Source organism: Myotis daubentonii, chromosome 11, assembly GCF_963259705.1.
Source record: "Myotis daubentonii chromosome 11, mMyoDau2.1, whole genome shotgun sequence".
NCBI lineage: Eukaryota > Metazoa > Chordata > Mammalia > Chiroptera > Vespertilionidae > Myotis > Myotis daubentonii.
Genome location: NC_081850.1, coordinates 75,700,026 through 75,716,237, shown reverse-complemented (window position 1 = coordinate 75,716,237; position 16,212 = coordinate 75,700,026). Strand labels below are relative to the sequence as shown.

Sequence of the window (16,212 nt, the reverse complement as noted above, 5' to 3'; positions counted from 1 at the left end):
CCCCTTCTCCCTCCCCACTGCTGCTGCCCTAGTCAAAGCCGTGTCACCTCTCACCTAGGTAAGAAAGGTGACTCAATTGACCCCCCTGCCCCCCTCCAGTCCACCTGACCTAATCGGAGAGTCTAGCCTTGCCTCCAGCCTCATTACTTCTCCTCCGACCCCCAAACTTAGCTATTCTTGGGGTGTAGGAAACTCACTTGAGTTTGCCTGCCTGTGAGGTTTTGTACAAGTCTGAGCACTCCCAGACATTTCTCCTTCTCATCCAGTCCTGCCATGCTGGATAACTTTGGATCTCAGCTTGACATGTAGCTTCTTCCAGGAAGCCCTCCATGATGTTCCACCCCTCCAGATGAGGTCCGGAACCCTGTAACAAGGCCTTACTGTACCGCAACTGAGCTCATATAACACTCCTTCCTGGAATCAGGGACCAGCAATCCCTGGTTCTTAGCCTGACAGCTGGCACTGAAGGGGCTCTTCCTATTGGTTGGATGAATGAATGAATGAATGAATGAGTGTTGGGGAATGAGATGGATGTGTTTAAGGATGGAGATGGTTCAAGACTGGGATAGGACAAGGATGGAGAGATGAGGATTATGAAACAAGACAAGAGAATGGGTTGGGCAAGACTAGGGACCCCAAGCCCTCCTCCTTGACCTGCTGTCCCTGGCAGCCATCACGAAATCTGCTATTGTCTCAGCCCAGCACAGCTCCCCCCTCCCCCAAGGAGAGTCACCACAGGCGTGTACAGGTTGGTTTATTTACAAATATACTGATGTCTCATTTTTGTTGTTGTTTCCATTTTCTGCTTTTGTGGGGAGAGCGGAAGGTGAGAGTGGAGGGCAGGGTGGGGCTGGTGATGTGGTAAACGCTAATAAATAATTTAACAATGACAAGTTATTAAATAAAATGTGTCTGGGGATGGTGGGTGGGCAGTGAGAGTCTGTACAAGGAAAACAGAGGAATGGCCAGTGGCCCGGTTCCCACACCCAGCTAGGCTGGGCTCCTGGGGGAACCCCAGTGGGGTGGGGGGCACCAGCAAAGAGGCTCATTGGAAATGGCCCCTCCCAAGGGCCACAGGCTGGAGGGTCGGTCCTCCTGCTCCCCAGCCCCCAGGCTGTGTGTGCCCGGGAGTGTGGGCCTGTGAGCCTCCATGTGCGTCCGGGTGTGAGTGTGCGTGTCCATGTGCGTGCGTGAGCGTAGGCCCCTTCCCCACAGGGCACAGTGAGCCCCAGAGCTGTGGGTTCTCCCAGGCGGGAGGTGAGATCCTCACCCCAGGTAGTGCCCAGAGCTCAGGTGGGGCCAGGCAGGGCTCGGCCAGCTCTCCCTCCTCCAAGGTTCTGTGTGTGTGAAGTGAGGGCCGCCAGCTCCAGGTGAGTGGGCAAGGCAGATGAGCCCCTAAAGGAGAAGAGGCTGCCCCGGCCCCATGCTGGGGGCCTGATCCTGCTGATCTGCAGCCCCCACCTCCACCTCCTCCAGGAAGCCTTCCGGGATGCCTAACCCACTTGCACCAACCCCTTCTCTTACAGGCTCTGCGGGACCCCGGGTCTGACCCTGGGAACCACTGGGTCCCTCTGTCCATGGAGAAGGCAGACGAGGCTCTGGCTGGTGGCACTAGCCCACCTCATTGTCCCTCCTCTGCCCTCACTCGCTATGTCACCTGATAGATTCCTTCTTCTCTCCGAGTCTCAACTTCCCCAGCAGTCTTCCGCCTGCCCGCCACTCACTTCCTGCCTCTTCCTCCAGAGACCAGACTCTTACTTCTCTCTTCCCTCGGGCTTCCCCCTCCCCACCCCACCCCCACAGTGATGACGGTCCCTCACCCTGGAGGGGACGGGGGTCCTGACTACTCACTGCCCCCCACATCAAGGCTGCACTTCCACCCACGCAGCGGGAAGAGCCTGCTCCCCTCGGCCTGCCCAGGCCCCAGCGAGCCTGCCGGCACGGTGTCCTTCTGCTGGGTGACCCTGAGCACTTGCCTCCCTTCTGTGGGCCTCAGGTTCCTCATCTGAGAAATGGGTCCCCAACAAGGTCTGGGACAGAGTGTGCATGCCTCTTCAGGAGAGACCCCTACATCTCCATGCAGGTGGGCCCTACATCGTGCTCATCTGTGTCCCCACCTCTGGCCCAGGGCTGGGCAGAGTGAGCACCCGAGTCTGACCCTGGGCTCAGCTCTGGCTGTCACTCACTGGCTGTCAGGGGGCTGGTGGGTCCCCTCCCCTCTCCCAGGGGGAGGGGCTGGACAAGATGACCCATTCCTGAGGTTCCTTCCAACTTAGAGCCTGGGAGAGAAGGGCAGGTGTCCCAGGGGCCTCCACGCCTGGCCCTGCCCAAGCGCCCCCCGCCATGGTCAGACTGTGTGGATGCAGAAGGAGAAAGGGCAGCATCTCTCCAGAAACCGGCATGGCTGCCGGGACCAGGAGGTAAGAGAGGAAGGCTGAGGCTGCAGATGGACCGCGGCCATCAACTGAGGCCCCCAGGGAAGTTCTGTGTGGAGCATGAGCCCAGAAGGGCCAGGCTGGCTGCTTAGCACACGAGGGGGGGGGGGCGCCTGGTCCCCCTCGGCCAGCTGCCCTGGAGAGAGCCGGGTGAGGTTTGCACACAGGAGCCAGCAGGGGTGGGAGATGGGCCCAGGTCTCGGAAAGGCTGAGGTTTCCCCTGCGGACAGAGGAGCAAAACTGCAGAGCAGCTTGGGGAACGGTGAGGATCCCCGAGAGGGCCAGGAAGAGGAGCCCAAAGACAGTCAACCATCGTCCCATTCGCTCGAAGGCCGGACAAGCAGACCTCTGGGTGGCAGCCTAGGGCTCTGAGTCAGAATTAAGGGCAGGGCTGTGAGCACCTGGCTGAGGACACGGGGACGTCCAGGGGTCACTGAGCGTAGGGACCACCAGCCTGACCTCACTTCCCCTTTGGCGGAGTCAGAGTTGCGTGCACGGAGGGTGGGGGCTGACATAGTGTATTTGGCTTCCAGCAGCTCGCAAACAGGGCTGGAGGTGCAGAAGGAATGCATCACCCAAGAAGGGCTGGTTAATGGGCCAACGCCAAACAGGGAGAGGCCCTGAGGGTCCAAATCCTCCCCCCCCACACACACAGAAGAGAGAGGGGGCTGAGCTGTCCTGTGTGTGATGGTCCCTGGATTCACTTACAGAAGGGCAGGGCGAGTTTCCAAGGTTATGCGGCCTAAACCATTCACTGGATCTCGGGCCACATTAACCAAGGCAGGGCACCGAACACTGGGGAGGTGAAGGGCCTGCGCACTTTGGCTGGCGATGTCCGTGGGAAGACCGGGCTCTCTGTACCCCACGCCTTTCGAAGGAAAGCTGGAGCCCAGCTGTGGGTACAGTTTTAAGAGGACGAGCGGAGGAAACTGGAAAAGCCTGGCTTGGAGAAGCAAGGACTCGGGGCTGAAAAAGGCGGAGGTAAGATCAGCAGAAAAGGGCAGCTGGCTGGGCTCCTGTCACTTGTGAGGTCCTTCCCGCCTGGAGGTTCTGCCATTTTGCCCAGATCTGCCTGGTTCTGAGCTCTGTCTCTGCCCTTGGAGCTGGCTGGCGGCCGCCTGTCTGCTCAGGAGACCAGCCTCCTTCTGGGCTGAGGAGGTCCCCATCCTCTCCCCTCCTCCCCCCCACTCCCCGCTTCCTCTCCTTTCACAATACGAGGAGGGGCTCCCTCCCAGCCTGGCCTCTCTCCCCTTCCTGACCCGGCAGGGCTGCCCCGCAGAAGCCGCTGTCTCCTTCAGTGTCTCTACGTCTCCGTGCATATCCGCACGTGTGCCGTTAGTGTGTGCGCATCTGCACGTGTGTCTCTGGCCCTCAGGTCTGCCTGGCTCCGTCTTCCCTCCCCAGTGACTCCCCCCAGGGCAGAGCCACGGTGGGCCTGGCACCTGGCTGGCTCCTCCCCACCTCTGCCCCCGCTCTGGCTGGGAGGGGTGACCCTCGGCCCCAGGCCTGCCCTCAGAGGTGGTGGTGGGGGGGGGGGGGCGGGCGCCCGCACAGGGTACGGTAGTTTTTCACGGGTAACAGGCCTCGCGCGCATCATCCTGGCCTGCACGGGGCCCTGCCTTGGCCTAAGCCTGGGCCATGGAGCTTGTTGGGACACGGAGAGGATGTTTAAAAAAATAGAGAGAATTTAAGCTTCCCCAAAAAGATGGGGACAGAGGAGGCAATGGAGGCCGAGGTGGGGCGAGGAGGCGAGTGGCTGTCCGAGAGCTCTGGGTCCCTGGGGGTGACACGGTCTGTGTGGGCAGGACACAGCCCTGCGCAGGCTGTGCTCAACTGCCTGTCCGGCTGTGCCCAGCGGGCACTTCAGCCAGGCCCGGCTGGCCGAGGGGAGGGCACCATATGGCTGTCGGTAGAGTCTGTGCGGGTGGCGGGGCCAGGAGGGTGGGGCTGGCCGCTGTGGTCCGCGGTCCCACCCCAGGACCCGAGCCCCAGTGTCTGTGCGGCCAGCTGGCTCTCAGGAGGCGAAGTAGGAACTCTGCATGGAGTAGAGCCGGTCGATGGGGTTCCCCACGCGGGCTTGCAGGGAACCCACGTCGGAGGAGCCGAGGAAGCAGTCGCTGAGGCTGGTTAAGGAGGTATCGCTGTCGATGTCGTGGAAGATGGAGTCGTTCCCTGGGGGGCAGAGGGGCGTCAGGAGGGGGGTGAGGGCTGAGGCTCCTGGGGACCCTGTCGGCCTACAGGCTGTGGCTGGAGGTGAGGGGGCGGCAGGGTGACCTGCCAGCAGCTCCTGAGCAGAGGGGCTGGGCCGCAGGCAGGGTCTCCAGGGCCCCCTTCCTGTCAGGGGGAGGCGCAGGGGCTGCGGGCCCTGGGGTGGGGGTGGCTCCCAGGCCGCCAGGCCAGGCAGGGGGCAGGGGTGGTGCTGGGGCGGGAGGGGGTGGGGCAGCTTACCATAGGGGTTCATGTGGTCACCTGGCATTTGGGGTGGCGTGAGGCCCTGCTGGAAGGGGTCGCTGCTGCCATAGGGGCTCTGCTCCATGGCCACGATCTGCTGCTGGGGCGGGGCCAGCGGCGTGTAGGAGGCCATCATGCCCTCCATGCGGCTCGACAGGACCTCTGGGGGCAGAGCACGCCGTCACCACCAGGCCCTGCCCGCCCTGTTCTGTAGCCCCAGGAGCCCCCACAGGTGCACCCCCAGGGTCCCCACAGACCTCCTACCTACCCCTGGCCACCCACGGCGTCCCTCCGACCTTCTCCAGGCCTCCCCGGGGACACCCCACACCCTGCAGCTGAGGTGGCCTGTGGCCTTCCTGGGCCCACAGGACACGGAGCCCAGTTCTCCGAGCCCCACCCCCCTCCCCAGACACACACTCCAGCTCCTCTTCCAGAGCCAGCTTCTCAGAAGCCAGAGGCGCCCCCCCACCCCCCTTCCAAAGGCCCTGCACTCCAGGAGCTCACGCCTCTGGGAGACACCTAGGCAGGCGGTGATGAGTCAGCGCGTGGGTGCAGTGAGTGCCTGCATCTGGGAGCATCCAGGTGGGGCAGGAACCCCGGCCAAGGGGGCCCAGAAAAGGCTTCCTGGACGAAGGGGCCCCACCCCCCTGTGACTTAAAGAACCAACACGGGTTTGACAGGCTCGAGAGGGGGCAGCTGAGTCTGGGGGCCCGCTGGGAACCCCAGGGGCACACCTCCTGCACTGCCTGGGAGACGAGGCAGTGGTTGCGGCCTCCGGAATCCACTGTCCGGGGAGAGGGGCAGAGGGAGCAGCGGGGAAGAGCTGGGCCCCGAGGCCATGGCCTGGAAGCCCTGGGTCAGCCTGGGACACTGGCCCCCGAAGTCCTGAGCGAAGGGCCCGGCATCTGCCTGGAGCCCCTGCCTCACTCCAGAGCAGGCAGCTCGGGGCCCCCACCCACTTCAGCCCCCCAGAGAGTCCCCGTGCCTCCCTTCAAGGCCTGAAGGTTCTGTGTCCCCCTGAGGCCTGGGAGGCCAGCCTGGCATTTTGGCAAAGCCCAGTGTTGGAGGGGCTGCCTCCTGCCCCTTTAACGAGCCCCTCCCCGTCCAGCACGAGCCCAGCCGGACTCCTCCACACCGTGCACTTTCTCTGGAGACTCCGCTGTGGGCAGCGGGGCCTGAGGTCTGGGTGCGCACCAGCTTAGGAGCCCGGTGGAGGCGAGGCCGGCTCTGTCCCTTATTGCCCAACGGGCCCTGTCTCACTGAGCCCAGCCTCATCTGTGAAATAGGACACGGCAACGCCCTTCCTCACGGGGACCTGTGAGAACTGGGATGGAGCGTGTCACGTGACGAGTTCGGTGTCTGGCACACGGTGACAGGGAGCAGAGGACTGCGGTTTTAACATCAGGACGTCTGCCCCCCCTCCGGCTGCCCACCTGCCACCCCTCCTGCGTCCTGTGGTCGCTACCACCTCTCCTGCAACCTGTGGTCGCTGCCACCCCTCCTGCATCCTGTGGTCGCTGCCACCCCCCTGCGTCCTGCGGTCGCTGCCACCCCTCCTGCGTCCTGTGGTCGCTGCCACCCCTCCTGCGTCCTGTGGTCGCTGCCACCTCTCCTGCGTCCTGTGGTCGCTGCCACCCCTCCTGCGTCCTGTGGTCGCTGCCACCCCTCCTGCGTCCTGTGGTCGCTGCCACCCCTCCTGCGTCCTGTGGTCGCTGCCACCTCTCCTGCATCCTGTGGTCGCTGCCACCCCTCCTGCATCCTGTGGTCACTGCCACCTCTCTGCTTCACTGGGCTCAGCTGGTTCCAAGGCAGCTGTCCCCTGAGCTGACGGCCTTGGGGGAGGTTCCTTGGGCGTCTTGGTGTGAGTGACGGAGCCAGGCCCCCTGGTCCCTGCCCCGGCCCCAGCTCACCTTGGCCCAGCCGCTGGGAGTTCTGCTGCTCCTGCTGCTGCTGGTGCCGCCGTGCCAACTTCTTCATCTGCGGGAGACACAGTTCGTGCCAGTCCCCGCCCCTCCCCCACCTCCCCCATTAGTTCCCCCATACACCAGGCCCTCTGTCTCCTGCCCGCAGCCCCCTCCACTCTGCCCAGCGGGGGCAGGGGCCGGTGGCCTCTCACCTTGGCTCTTTGGTTCTGAAACCAGACCTGGACCACGCGCACGCTGAGGCCTGTCTCTGCTGCCAGCGTCTCGCGGACCTGCCAGGAGAGGGAGAGAGGGAGGCAGGTGAGGCCCGGGGAGGTGGTGGGCTGGGGGTGGACAGATGAGCGGGAGGTGGAGGGACATCCCCGTCCCCAGCCGGCGTGGACAGGGTGGTGTCTGGAAAGGCAGCCGGTGTGGTCACTCCCCCACCCCACTCCCCGCCCCTCACCTTCCGGCAGGGCTTGGAGGAGACCTCGAAGGAGGCCTTGAAGGCTCTTCGCTGCTGCGTGGTGAGGATGGTGCGGGGTCGCTTGGGCCTCCGGGGGTCCTTCCCGTCGTCCCCGCTGCCCTTACTCTGGCCGCCCTGCCCCTTGGCAGGCTTCATGTCCCCATCCTCGTCCTCACTCTTCACTGCGGGGACACAACCCAGCCTGTCAGCCGCCCGATGGGATCCAAGCGCCTCAGCCTCTGCCTCCCGCCAACACCTGCCATGGCCTCTGGCACCTGGAGACCCCAGGCCAGGGGCCAACCTTGGAGAAAACCAGTTCTGCCAGCCCGGCGCCAGCCAGGCCCCAGGGCCCAGAGAGCCTTCTGGAAGCTTCCAGGGACTAAGAATTGACAGGCAAGGACCGTGCTCCAGATGTTCTCACACAGGAGTATTCGTGATCATGACGGGCAGACAGACACACACACACGCGCACTCACACATACAGACTGGCACGTGGGCCCACCAAGGCTCGAGCAATGCAGCTCACAGACATCGCCACACACACAGGCGCATGCGCACAGGCAGCACGACCAGGCACGCACGCACACGCATGCAGGGCATGTGTATTCACCCAGAGACACACCGCAATACCATGTCCAGCTGCCACTCCGTGCCCCAGAGTCGTGGGTCTCAGAGATGCCAGCCCTCCCCCAGCGCCCTGCCCAGCCCCCCTCCACCCCCCCCCCCCCCAGCTCCAGCCGGGCTCACCGGAGTCAGACTCATCGGGGCTCACAGAGCTGAGCAGGTCCTTCTCCTTCTCGTAGTCGCCCTTGCACAGCAGCTGGCCCTCCTTGAGCACGAACTCGTCGCCCTTGCGGAGCTGCCGCTCACAGACGCAGCAGCAGAAGCAGCCCAGGTGGTACACGCACTCCAGCGCCCGCATCACAAACTCGGTGGGGGCGATCTTCTCCATGCAGCCGCTGCACTTGGCCGCGAAGAGCCTGCGGGTGCACAGAGGGGGCACGTCCGCTGGGCTCGGGGTCCCTCCCAGAGGCCACTGCCTATGGAGAGCCTCTCCCACCACCCTGACCCTCCAGCCCAAGTGGGAGGAGCCCTCCCTGGGCACAGAGCCACATGGGGAGGGTCCGTGACCTCAGGGTGGGCACTGGGCATCCTGCCCAGAGGTGCCCTCTCCCGTATGTCAGCTCAGGGCCCTTTCCACTCAGAGACACAGTGGCCACTAGAGGGCAGAGTACAAGGTTAGCCTTAACCTTTCCCAGGTTGGCCCCAGCCTGAGGGGAAGGGCAGGCAACCCACAGGTCCATCCACCCTCACCCCAGGATCTGCTCTGCCTCCTCCCTGCCCCTCCACCACCCTCACATCCAAGCAGTTCCCACCCTGGCCAACCTACCCCCAGCATGGGCCCCTCCTCTCCTTTCTGAGTGACTGTTCCAGTCCCCTCCCTGGGCTCCTGGCCCCTCCAACCCTTTACCTTCCAGGATGAGAGCCAGAAAGATCTGCCTAAAACACTCACCGGTCATGCTGCTTCCCTGCTCTAGACTCTTCCATGGCTCCCCAGTGCCCTTGGGAGAACATCAGGTTCCTGAGTCTGGCACTCACGGCCCTTCACGCTCCTGCCTCTTTTCCCCCCACCCCTGCTCCCCCAGGCTGTGCCTCTCCAGAGCACCCCAACACTGCCCTTCTTTCTTTCTCTGGCCCTGGGCTTAGCTAACACCCACTTATCCCTCTGTTCAGCTTAAGCATTGCTACCATGAAGTGATGTATTTACTGAGCACGCACAGCAGGCCAGCTGCTGCTCTAAGCACTCTGCCTGCAGAAACACATTTGATCCTCGCAGCACCCCTCTGAGACAGGGCGGAATACTAATCCCATTTTAGAGATTAGGAAATTGAGGTGCTCAGCGCTGGAGTCACTTGCTCAGAGTCACATGATAGTAAACGATGGAGCCGACTCTGAGCCTGGATCTATTCAGGTCCCCCCAGGACAACGCGGATCCCTCTCCCCTCCCGGGATGCACAGCCCGCTGGGGGCTCCGGCCCCGGCCCCGCGTGTGCAGAAGGGTCTGAGCAGCATGGCCCCTCCTCTGCCCGCACCTACTGACCGCTCCTCTGGCCGCCCATCCCTATCACGTGCTCTGCTCTGTGGGAACTCAGCCCCAACAACACTTTGATGGAAAAATTTATGAAGAATCAAATTATTGCTGCTGGGAGGGAATTAAAACCATTTTTCATTCCCCGTGTCCCCGGGCCACGTCTGTGGGCGCCACCTTGGGAGCGCTGTGCACATCCCATCCCTCTTTATGGCCCGCCATCGCAGGCGCAGATTACAGCTGCAATTCTCTACTAATCGGTTCTGGAACAGCCATAAACGCGAGGCCTGGCCTGCCTCCCTCCCCGGGGCTGCCGTCAGCGCCGCCCACAGCGAGCTGCTGAGATGCAGGGGACAGGGCCTGGCCCCATCTGCCTGCTGCCCCCGGCACCGGCCCGGGCACTCAAATTGGGGGCATCCCCAGCAACCCTGCCACCCCCTCCATCCTACCCTGCAGGCTCCTATTCATCCTGCGATGCCCAACTCCAATGCCACTTCCTCTGAGAAGCCTTCTTTGCTGGCCCCGTCTTGGGAAGGTGGCCGCAATGCTCACCTGAGCTTCTCTGGCCTCAGTCCCCTCTCCCATAAAACAGGGAGTCACAGAGCATCCCTCAAAGGGCTGTTGTCAGAATCCAGTGACACTGGGCATGTAACTTGGCGAACGAGGGTCACGTGGGAGGGACCGCACTGCCCGTCAGCTCTGCGCCGGTTCCTCGGGCAGGACCTCACTCCACCGGGACCTCAGGGAGGCCCTGAGGGTTCGTGACGCCGGTGAGTGAAGGTGTGGGGTGGGCTGAGGCTCCAGGCAGATGGCCCCCAGCCCACACGGTGGGGGGCTCTGCAGGAAGAACCTGGCCTGGCTGTGGGCTCTGCTTTGGCCCTTTCGGCTGGAGAGCTTTGTTCAGGGTACAACCTACCCAGCTGTCCATGGCAGCCTCAGGCAGAGGCCCCGCCCAGCTCTGCTGAGGGGCCGGCGAGGGGGCGAAGGAGCCAGGTTTGCAGACTCGCTGCTCTGACGCGGAGGACAAGTCTGTCCTGCCCCCTCACTGTCCCTCTGTCCGGTCCCCACACTCGACCTGGTGTCCCAGGGGCCCCAGGAAGGTCTGCAGCCGCCTCTGTGGCCCACGAGTGGACAGGCAGCGGCCACCTCCGTGCCAGCACGGCAGGGCCAGGGCTCAGGCGGCGGTCAGCACCTCGGGGCTCCCCAGGAGGCCTGCTTAGGCGGGGAGAGGGGCTGCGGGCGGGCGGTGACCCGCATTTGCAGGCACTGCCACCGGGCACTGCCACCCTGCAGGCGCATTCAGAGCAGCCCTGCTAATGCCTTGGCAGCAGGGGGTCGATTGCTACTTTCTCCAAACTCATCAACACAATCTATTATTAATACTTCTCCAAAGGCTCAGTGCCGCCATTACTGCGGCAGCGCCAGCCACTCGGGGCGTCATCTGTTATCTAGATTGCAAAAACTCGGCAAATAAAACAAACGGCGCGCACTTTATAAACCGAATGTGCCATCCGTTAGGTCTCTGAGCATCTCTCCTCCCAATAAAACATCAGGGGGGACACATGAAATACTCGCTCCCAATTACGGGGTGCCTTTGTCTATCGTGCAGGGGTGAGAGCTGCGTGGGAGGGGCTGGGGCACCAGCGGGGTCCCCTCCTCTGCGTGAGCCCCCACTCCTTCCCTCAGTCCCTCCCACCGTGGAGGGGTTGGTGGCAGCGGCGCGGAGAAGCAGACCCAGCCACAGGAGGGGTGGCACTGGCATCGGATGGACCCGGGCTCCATGCCTGGTTCCACCACTGCTGGCTAGTGACCGGGCAAGTGATGTCCTCGCTCTGAGCCTCAGTTTACTTACCTGTATAATGGGCTCGACAACACTGCCTGCTTCTCCGTGTGAAGATGCAGTAAGCTGTCAGCACAAAGCGGCGAGCGCAGACGGAGTGGTCAGGGGCTGCGCAGGCTGTGTGAGGCCAGAAGCCTCTCCAGGGATGTTTCAGATGCGGACCAGAGGGGCAGCGTGAGTCAGCAAGGAGGGCCTCCCGCTGCTCTACCTCCGCCCCCAGGGGCTCTGGAGCCTGGCGTGCAAGGCCCTGACCTCAATCCCCACTCAACCACTCCCAGGTTCTGTGACTCTGTGACCTTGGGCAAGTCAGTCTCTGTTTCCTCATTTGTAAGATGGGGACAATAGTCCCTGCTCCTCAAAATTGTGTTAGGGATTCCAGACGGGCGTGTCCCTGCTGCCCACACTGGGGCTGGGAGGAAGGGATGGGGGGCCCTGGGGTCAGGGCATGCTGGGTACCGGGAGGCTCAGAAGCTCTGGCCCAGGAGGAGCTGCCTGGCTTCCCCGCCCGCTGCCGGCCCTCTCAGTGTCCCTCATCCCGCTTCCCCCCTGGCGCCCCCTTCCAGACACCGAATCTGGAGGGCAGCTTTGTGACCACATCACAGGCACACGGCCTCGCTGGTCACCCACACAGTCCTCCTCCCCATTTTCCATGTAAACGGCCAAGCCTTTCCTCCCCCTTCCCTACTGCTGGGTCACCATGCCCTGTGCTTCCCGTCTGCCCCCAAACACCTGCTGATCTGAAAGGACTTGGCCTGGGTGTCTCCTCTCCAGTCTTAGACAGATGTGTCTCTCTGAGTTCCCTACCCTCATACCCCCACCCCCCCGCCCCCCAATTGTAGCACAGATACTAGGGACTCTGAATATTTCCAGGTCCACCTGCCCTGGGTCACCTCTGAGCACCAGGCCCTGAATACAAAAAGGTGAGCAATGAATGTTTGCTGAACCAACCAAGACAGTCCTGTTCAGCCTGTGCAGCAGGGAGAGGCAGTCCCCCCGCCCCAACCTGGTCTGGTGGGGGCCCCTGGGGCGGCAGAGCCACCTGGGAGGGGCTCTGGGAGGAGTGGGGCTGGAGCAGGCAGCCTGGGGTTCCATCCTGGCTCCATAACTTTGGTCAAGACATTGAACATCTCTGAGCCTCAACTTCTTCATCTGTGAAATGGGAATGATGGCATCTACCTATGGCGTTGCTGGGAGGGCCGGCACAGAACCAAGGATACGCTCCAAGAGCTGGTGTCTGCCCTCTTGTCCCACCTGGGCCCAACATGCCTTTGTCCAGCCCCCTCATTGGAGTCTCTGAGATTCTGGAGAGAAGCATCCCTGACACCTGTCCCAACCCCACCTCCCTCCCTCTAGTGACCACCTGGGTTCTAGATTGGGCCTTCTTGCTTCTGTGTGGCCTGAGCTGGATTCTCTGTCTGTCTCATTAACATGTCTGAGCACTGCTAAAGCTCAGTTATCATCTCCTGCATCACCGCAGTAAACCCAGCGCCCTCAAAGGAAGACTGCTTCCCTCCCATTTTACAGATGAGCACATCAAGGTGCAGAGGGCAGGTGACTCATTCAAGGTCACATGGCAGCATCACTGTATACCCCCTCCCTGCTCCATGCATCCAAGTGTTTCTCTGCTTGTCACCACCTTGCCCTGTGATCTGAGTATCACACCCACGTCTGTCTGCCCTCAAGGCTCTGAATGTCGTGGGACAGGGGCCCGATTCATCCCGAGCTCTCATTACTCAGCACAAGCCCGGTGCCCAGTAGATGCGGCTGAGCGGACTTTTCTTAAGCCAAATTGAACATGTTCCCCTCACAAGCAGCCCCCCCCCCCCCAATATCATCTGCGATTGTGGAGCAAAAATTCCCTTTCCGGAGATGCCACTTCCCTTAAAGAGTCCCAGGCTATAACCTATCTCTAGCTCCTCTGAGTTTTTGTTGGTTTATTTATTTAATGCTCAATTTATTAAAGTCCTCGAGCTAATAAGCAAAACTCCAAAACCAATGTTTTCTGGAGCATTTGCACATGGATTACAAATCTGATCCACTAATTTCTCTTCAGCCACTGACGACTGCAGAGATGCGCACAGGATGGCTGATTCTTTCACCTGATAAAACTGGGTTCCTAATGCCCTGGGAGGACTCCCACCTCTCCTCAGGGGTCTGCACACCCGCATCTTGGAGTCCATACAGCATGTATCAGGCCTGGAAACCTGGTGCTGAACCTCACACAAGCTCCTTCTCTCGGAGCCTCAGTGTCTCCATCTGTCCAATGGAAATAATGGCTGGGCACATGCGATAGGTTAAACAAGTGGGGCTCATGGTCCCTGGCATCATCTCTCCGGGACCTCCAGCACCCCGCCCACCGTCCTTGCTCTACCTCCTCCTCACTGCACTGCCCTTCCCATCCCCTGTCACCGAACTGCACAATTTATGTAGCCCCTTGCCGGGGACTCAGTCTAAGAGCATGCAACCATTTCAGGATAAGTCCAAACACCCACTTATGGCACTCATGGCCCCACCCCACCTGTCGCCCCTGGCCCCCGATCCTCTGCTACGGCTCCCATGCTCCTCCTTGCTCCTTGAACACCGCAGGTTCCTGCCTGCCTCCTTAACACTCAAAACCCCACCTGCCTCCAAGGCCTGTCTTCTTCCTCCCTTTCCTTTGCTTCTTGTTTAAACCCTTTTTCATCCTTTAAGACCCAATGTAAGTGTCACCACCTCTGGGAAGCCTTCCCTGATGCCCACAGACCCTGAAATTTGTGTGTCTGAAGCCCCACTGACCTAGACATTAGGAACTGGGTGCAGTTCACCCGCACGGCCCTGGGCTCTGGCACTGAGGAGGCGGTCCCTGAGTGCCTGTTGAATGAGTGAACAGTCTTGTGGGAAATGGCATGGGCAGCCAGAGATATGGGATATTGGACCAGAGGATATTGGATACTCTGCTTTGGGGCGTCTGAGAACGATACCAGGTGACAAGAGAAATGAACCCGCCCTCCCCTGTCCCGGCCCCTTCGCAGCTATACAACCTGGAGCCCAGCGTCCCAACTTTCTTATCAAGGAAGTTGTATACACGGCTCCTGCTGGGCTGGGAGTCCTGCAGCAAACCCCAATAGCCCCTCACCCCGATCACACAGGAAAGCCCCGGGTGCCATGTGCTATTAAATGACCTCCCTGACCACTGCAGAATGGGCCAGGCCTGGACATGTGACTCAAGGTGGGCCCATCAGACCCTCTGTCCCGTGTCCCTTCCTTCCCCTGCTCACCCAAGGGCTCTTTGTCTGCCCCTCCATCCTCAGACGTGTGCTTGCTCACAGCTCCAACACCAGCTGTGTGGTCTTGGCTCATTCACATCCCTTCTCTGAGCCTCAGTTTTCTCTTCTGTAAAATGGGGCTGATCCTCCCTCAGCTGGTGGTTGAGGACCTGGTGAGTTTTAACCTATGTGAGACAGCCCGGCCCAGGGCCTGGCACACAGGGGGGCATCTGGCAGGTGTGTGCTCCCTCCCCTCCTCAGTCTCTCACCATGTGGCCTGGTACAAGCTCTGGAACCTTCCCTTTCTCGTCTCTAATTTCAGTCTGCAGCCGCTGGTCACGTTGCTCCTTGGGTCTGTGCTCTCCCTGTCTGTCAGTCTGTCTGCCCCTTTGAGGTGGGGACTTCCGTCAGACCCTCCCCGGGCCACACTGGGGAACTGGCAGATTCTGGCCTGGGTTACCTGAGGGCCTCTCCAGGCTCACGCCCCACAGTCCCTGGAATCACTCCCTCCATGGGGTCCACCAGGCTTGGCGCCTGGAACCCCAGCCCCTCTGTCCTCACTGGCTAACCTTCTTCTTCTTCTTTTAAGATTTGTAACTGACTTTTAGAGAGAGAGGAAGCGAGAGACAGAAAAACACCGATGTGAGAGCAGCTGCCTTCCGCACACCCCCTGCCGGGGATCAAGCCTGAAACTCAAGCATGTGCCCTGACTGGGAATCGAACCTGCGACCTTTAGATGCACGGGAGGATGTTCAACTAACTGAGCCACACCGGCCAGGGCCCCACTGGCGACACCTTCTCGCATTCACCCAGCAAACACCCGTGGAGGCTGGCTGTGAGCCAAGCCCCCAAGATGCCTGGGGAGCAGAGTCAGACCAGAGCTGGCCCCCTGGGGTCCACTCGGCGATCTGGGAGGCATGGAAAGGCGCCTGGTCCCGGCAGGAGAGCTGGGCACTTCTTGGGTAAAGGGGCGTGGCACACCGTTAAGAACCTGCTTCTGGAGGCAGGAGGACTGTCCAGGGGTCTGAATCCCAGCTCTGCCACCCACGAGCTGTCTGGAAACTAGGGACCTCGGCCCCCGCCCTCCAGGTCTCACGATCATGCCTCACCCTCTGTGCCAGGCCTCGGAGCAGGCCCCTCCACAGCCAGTGCCCAACGCCCTGGCTCAGGACACTACTGCTCCGGGACTGTGATGACGCCTGGTGAGGGATGAGCTGGAGTTCACAGGCGCTGAGGGGACAGGACCCTGGACACTCTTGGGGGCCCAGCTGCTGCTGCTAGAGTTTGCCTGTCACTTGGGGGAACCCGATGGGGGCGGGGGGGGGGGGCGGGAGGGGGAGGAGCCGGCGGAGGGAGCGGCCTGGCCTCCTCCCTCCCCACTCGCTGACATCTCCCCCACGTGCCTGTCGCGTCCTTATCATTCCGGGCGTAGCTGTTTTTTATTTTGAGACAAAAAGGGGCCTGTTGATGGGGATCCAACTCAAACCAGCTGCAAACATCTGCTTTGATGCGGCGGCTGCGGCGGCGGGCCAGGCGGGCGGCGGCGGGAGCCGCAGGCGGGGCCGGGTGCGCGCGTCAATCACGCGGCTGGAATGCGCGGCGGGGCCCGGCCCTCGGACCGGCGGCCGCGGGCCTCGCAGGGCCTCTGGCAGCCTCGCCGCGACAGCCCGGCCCTGCCGCGAGGGCTGCCCGGCGCTTCCTGCGGGGCCAGACCCAGCTGTGCGGGCCGCCGGCTCCTCGGCCCTTTGATCCGGGCCGGGGCGCTGTCGGGAGCCCCCAGCCAGG

General features: G+C 62.0%; 1 protein-coding gene across 3 annotated transcripts in view; it reads right to left on the bottom strand.

Annotated features, from left to right (window-relative positions):
* Positions 1 to 738: 738 nt before the first annotated feature.
* LMX1B (LIM homeobox transcription factor 1 beta) overlaps positions 739 to 16,212 on the bottom strand; it is a 77,749-nt gene continuing 62,275 nt past the window's right edge. Inside the window, exons 3-9 of one of the 3 annotated variants that reach the window (XR_009447714.1) lie at positions 8,001 to 8,233; positions 7,254 to 7,435; positions 7,003 to 7,080; positions 6,797 to 6,863; positions 4,884 to 5,048; positions 2,159 to 4,607; positions 739 to 2,117 (exon numbers count right to left, since the gene is read on the bottom strand). Coding sequence is in view for 2 of the 3 variants with exons in the window: in XM_059658053.1 (XP_059514036.1) it covers positions 4,450 to 4,607; positions 4,884 to 5,048; positions 6,797 to 6,863; positions 7,003 to 7,080; positions 7,254 to 7,435; positions 8,001 to 8,233 (883 nt within the window). In the remaining variant the exon portion in view is untranslated. Of the gene's footprint in view, positions 4,608 to 4,883; positions 5,049 to 6,796; positions 6,864 to 7,002; positions 7,081 to 7,253; positions 7,436 to 8,000; positions 8,234 to 16,212 lie in introns of all 3 variants that reach the window. The other 2 variants (XM_059658053.1, XM_059658055.1) reach the window with 2 other exon arrangements.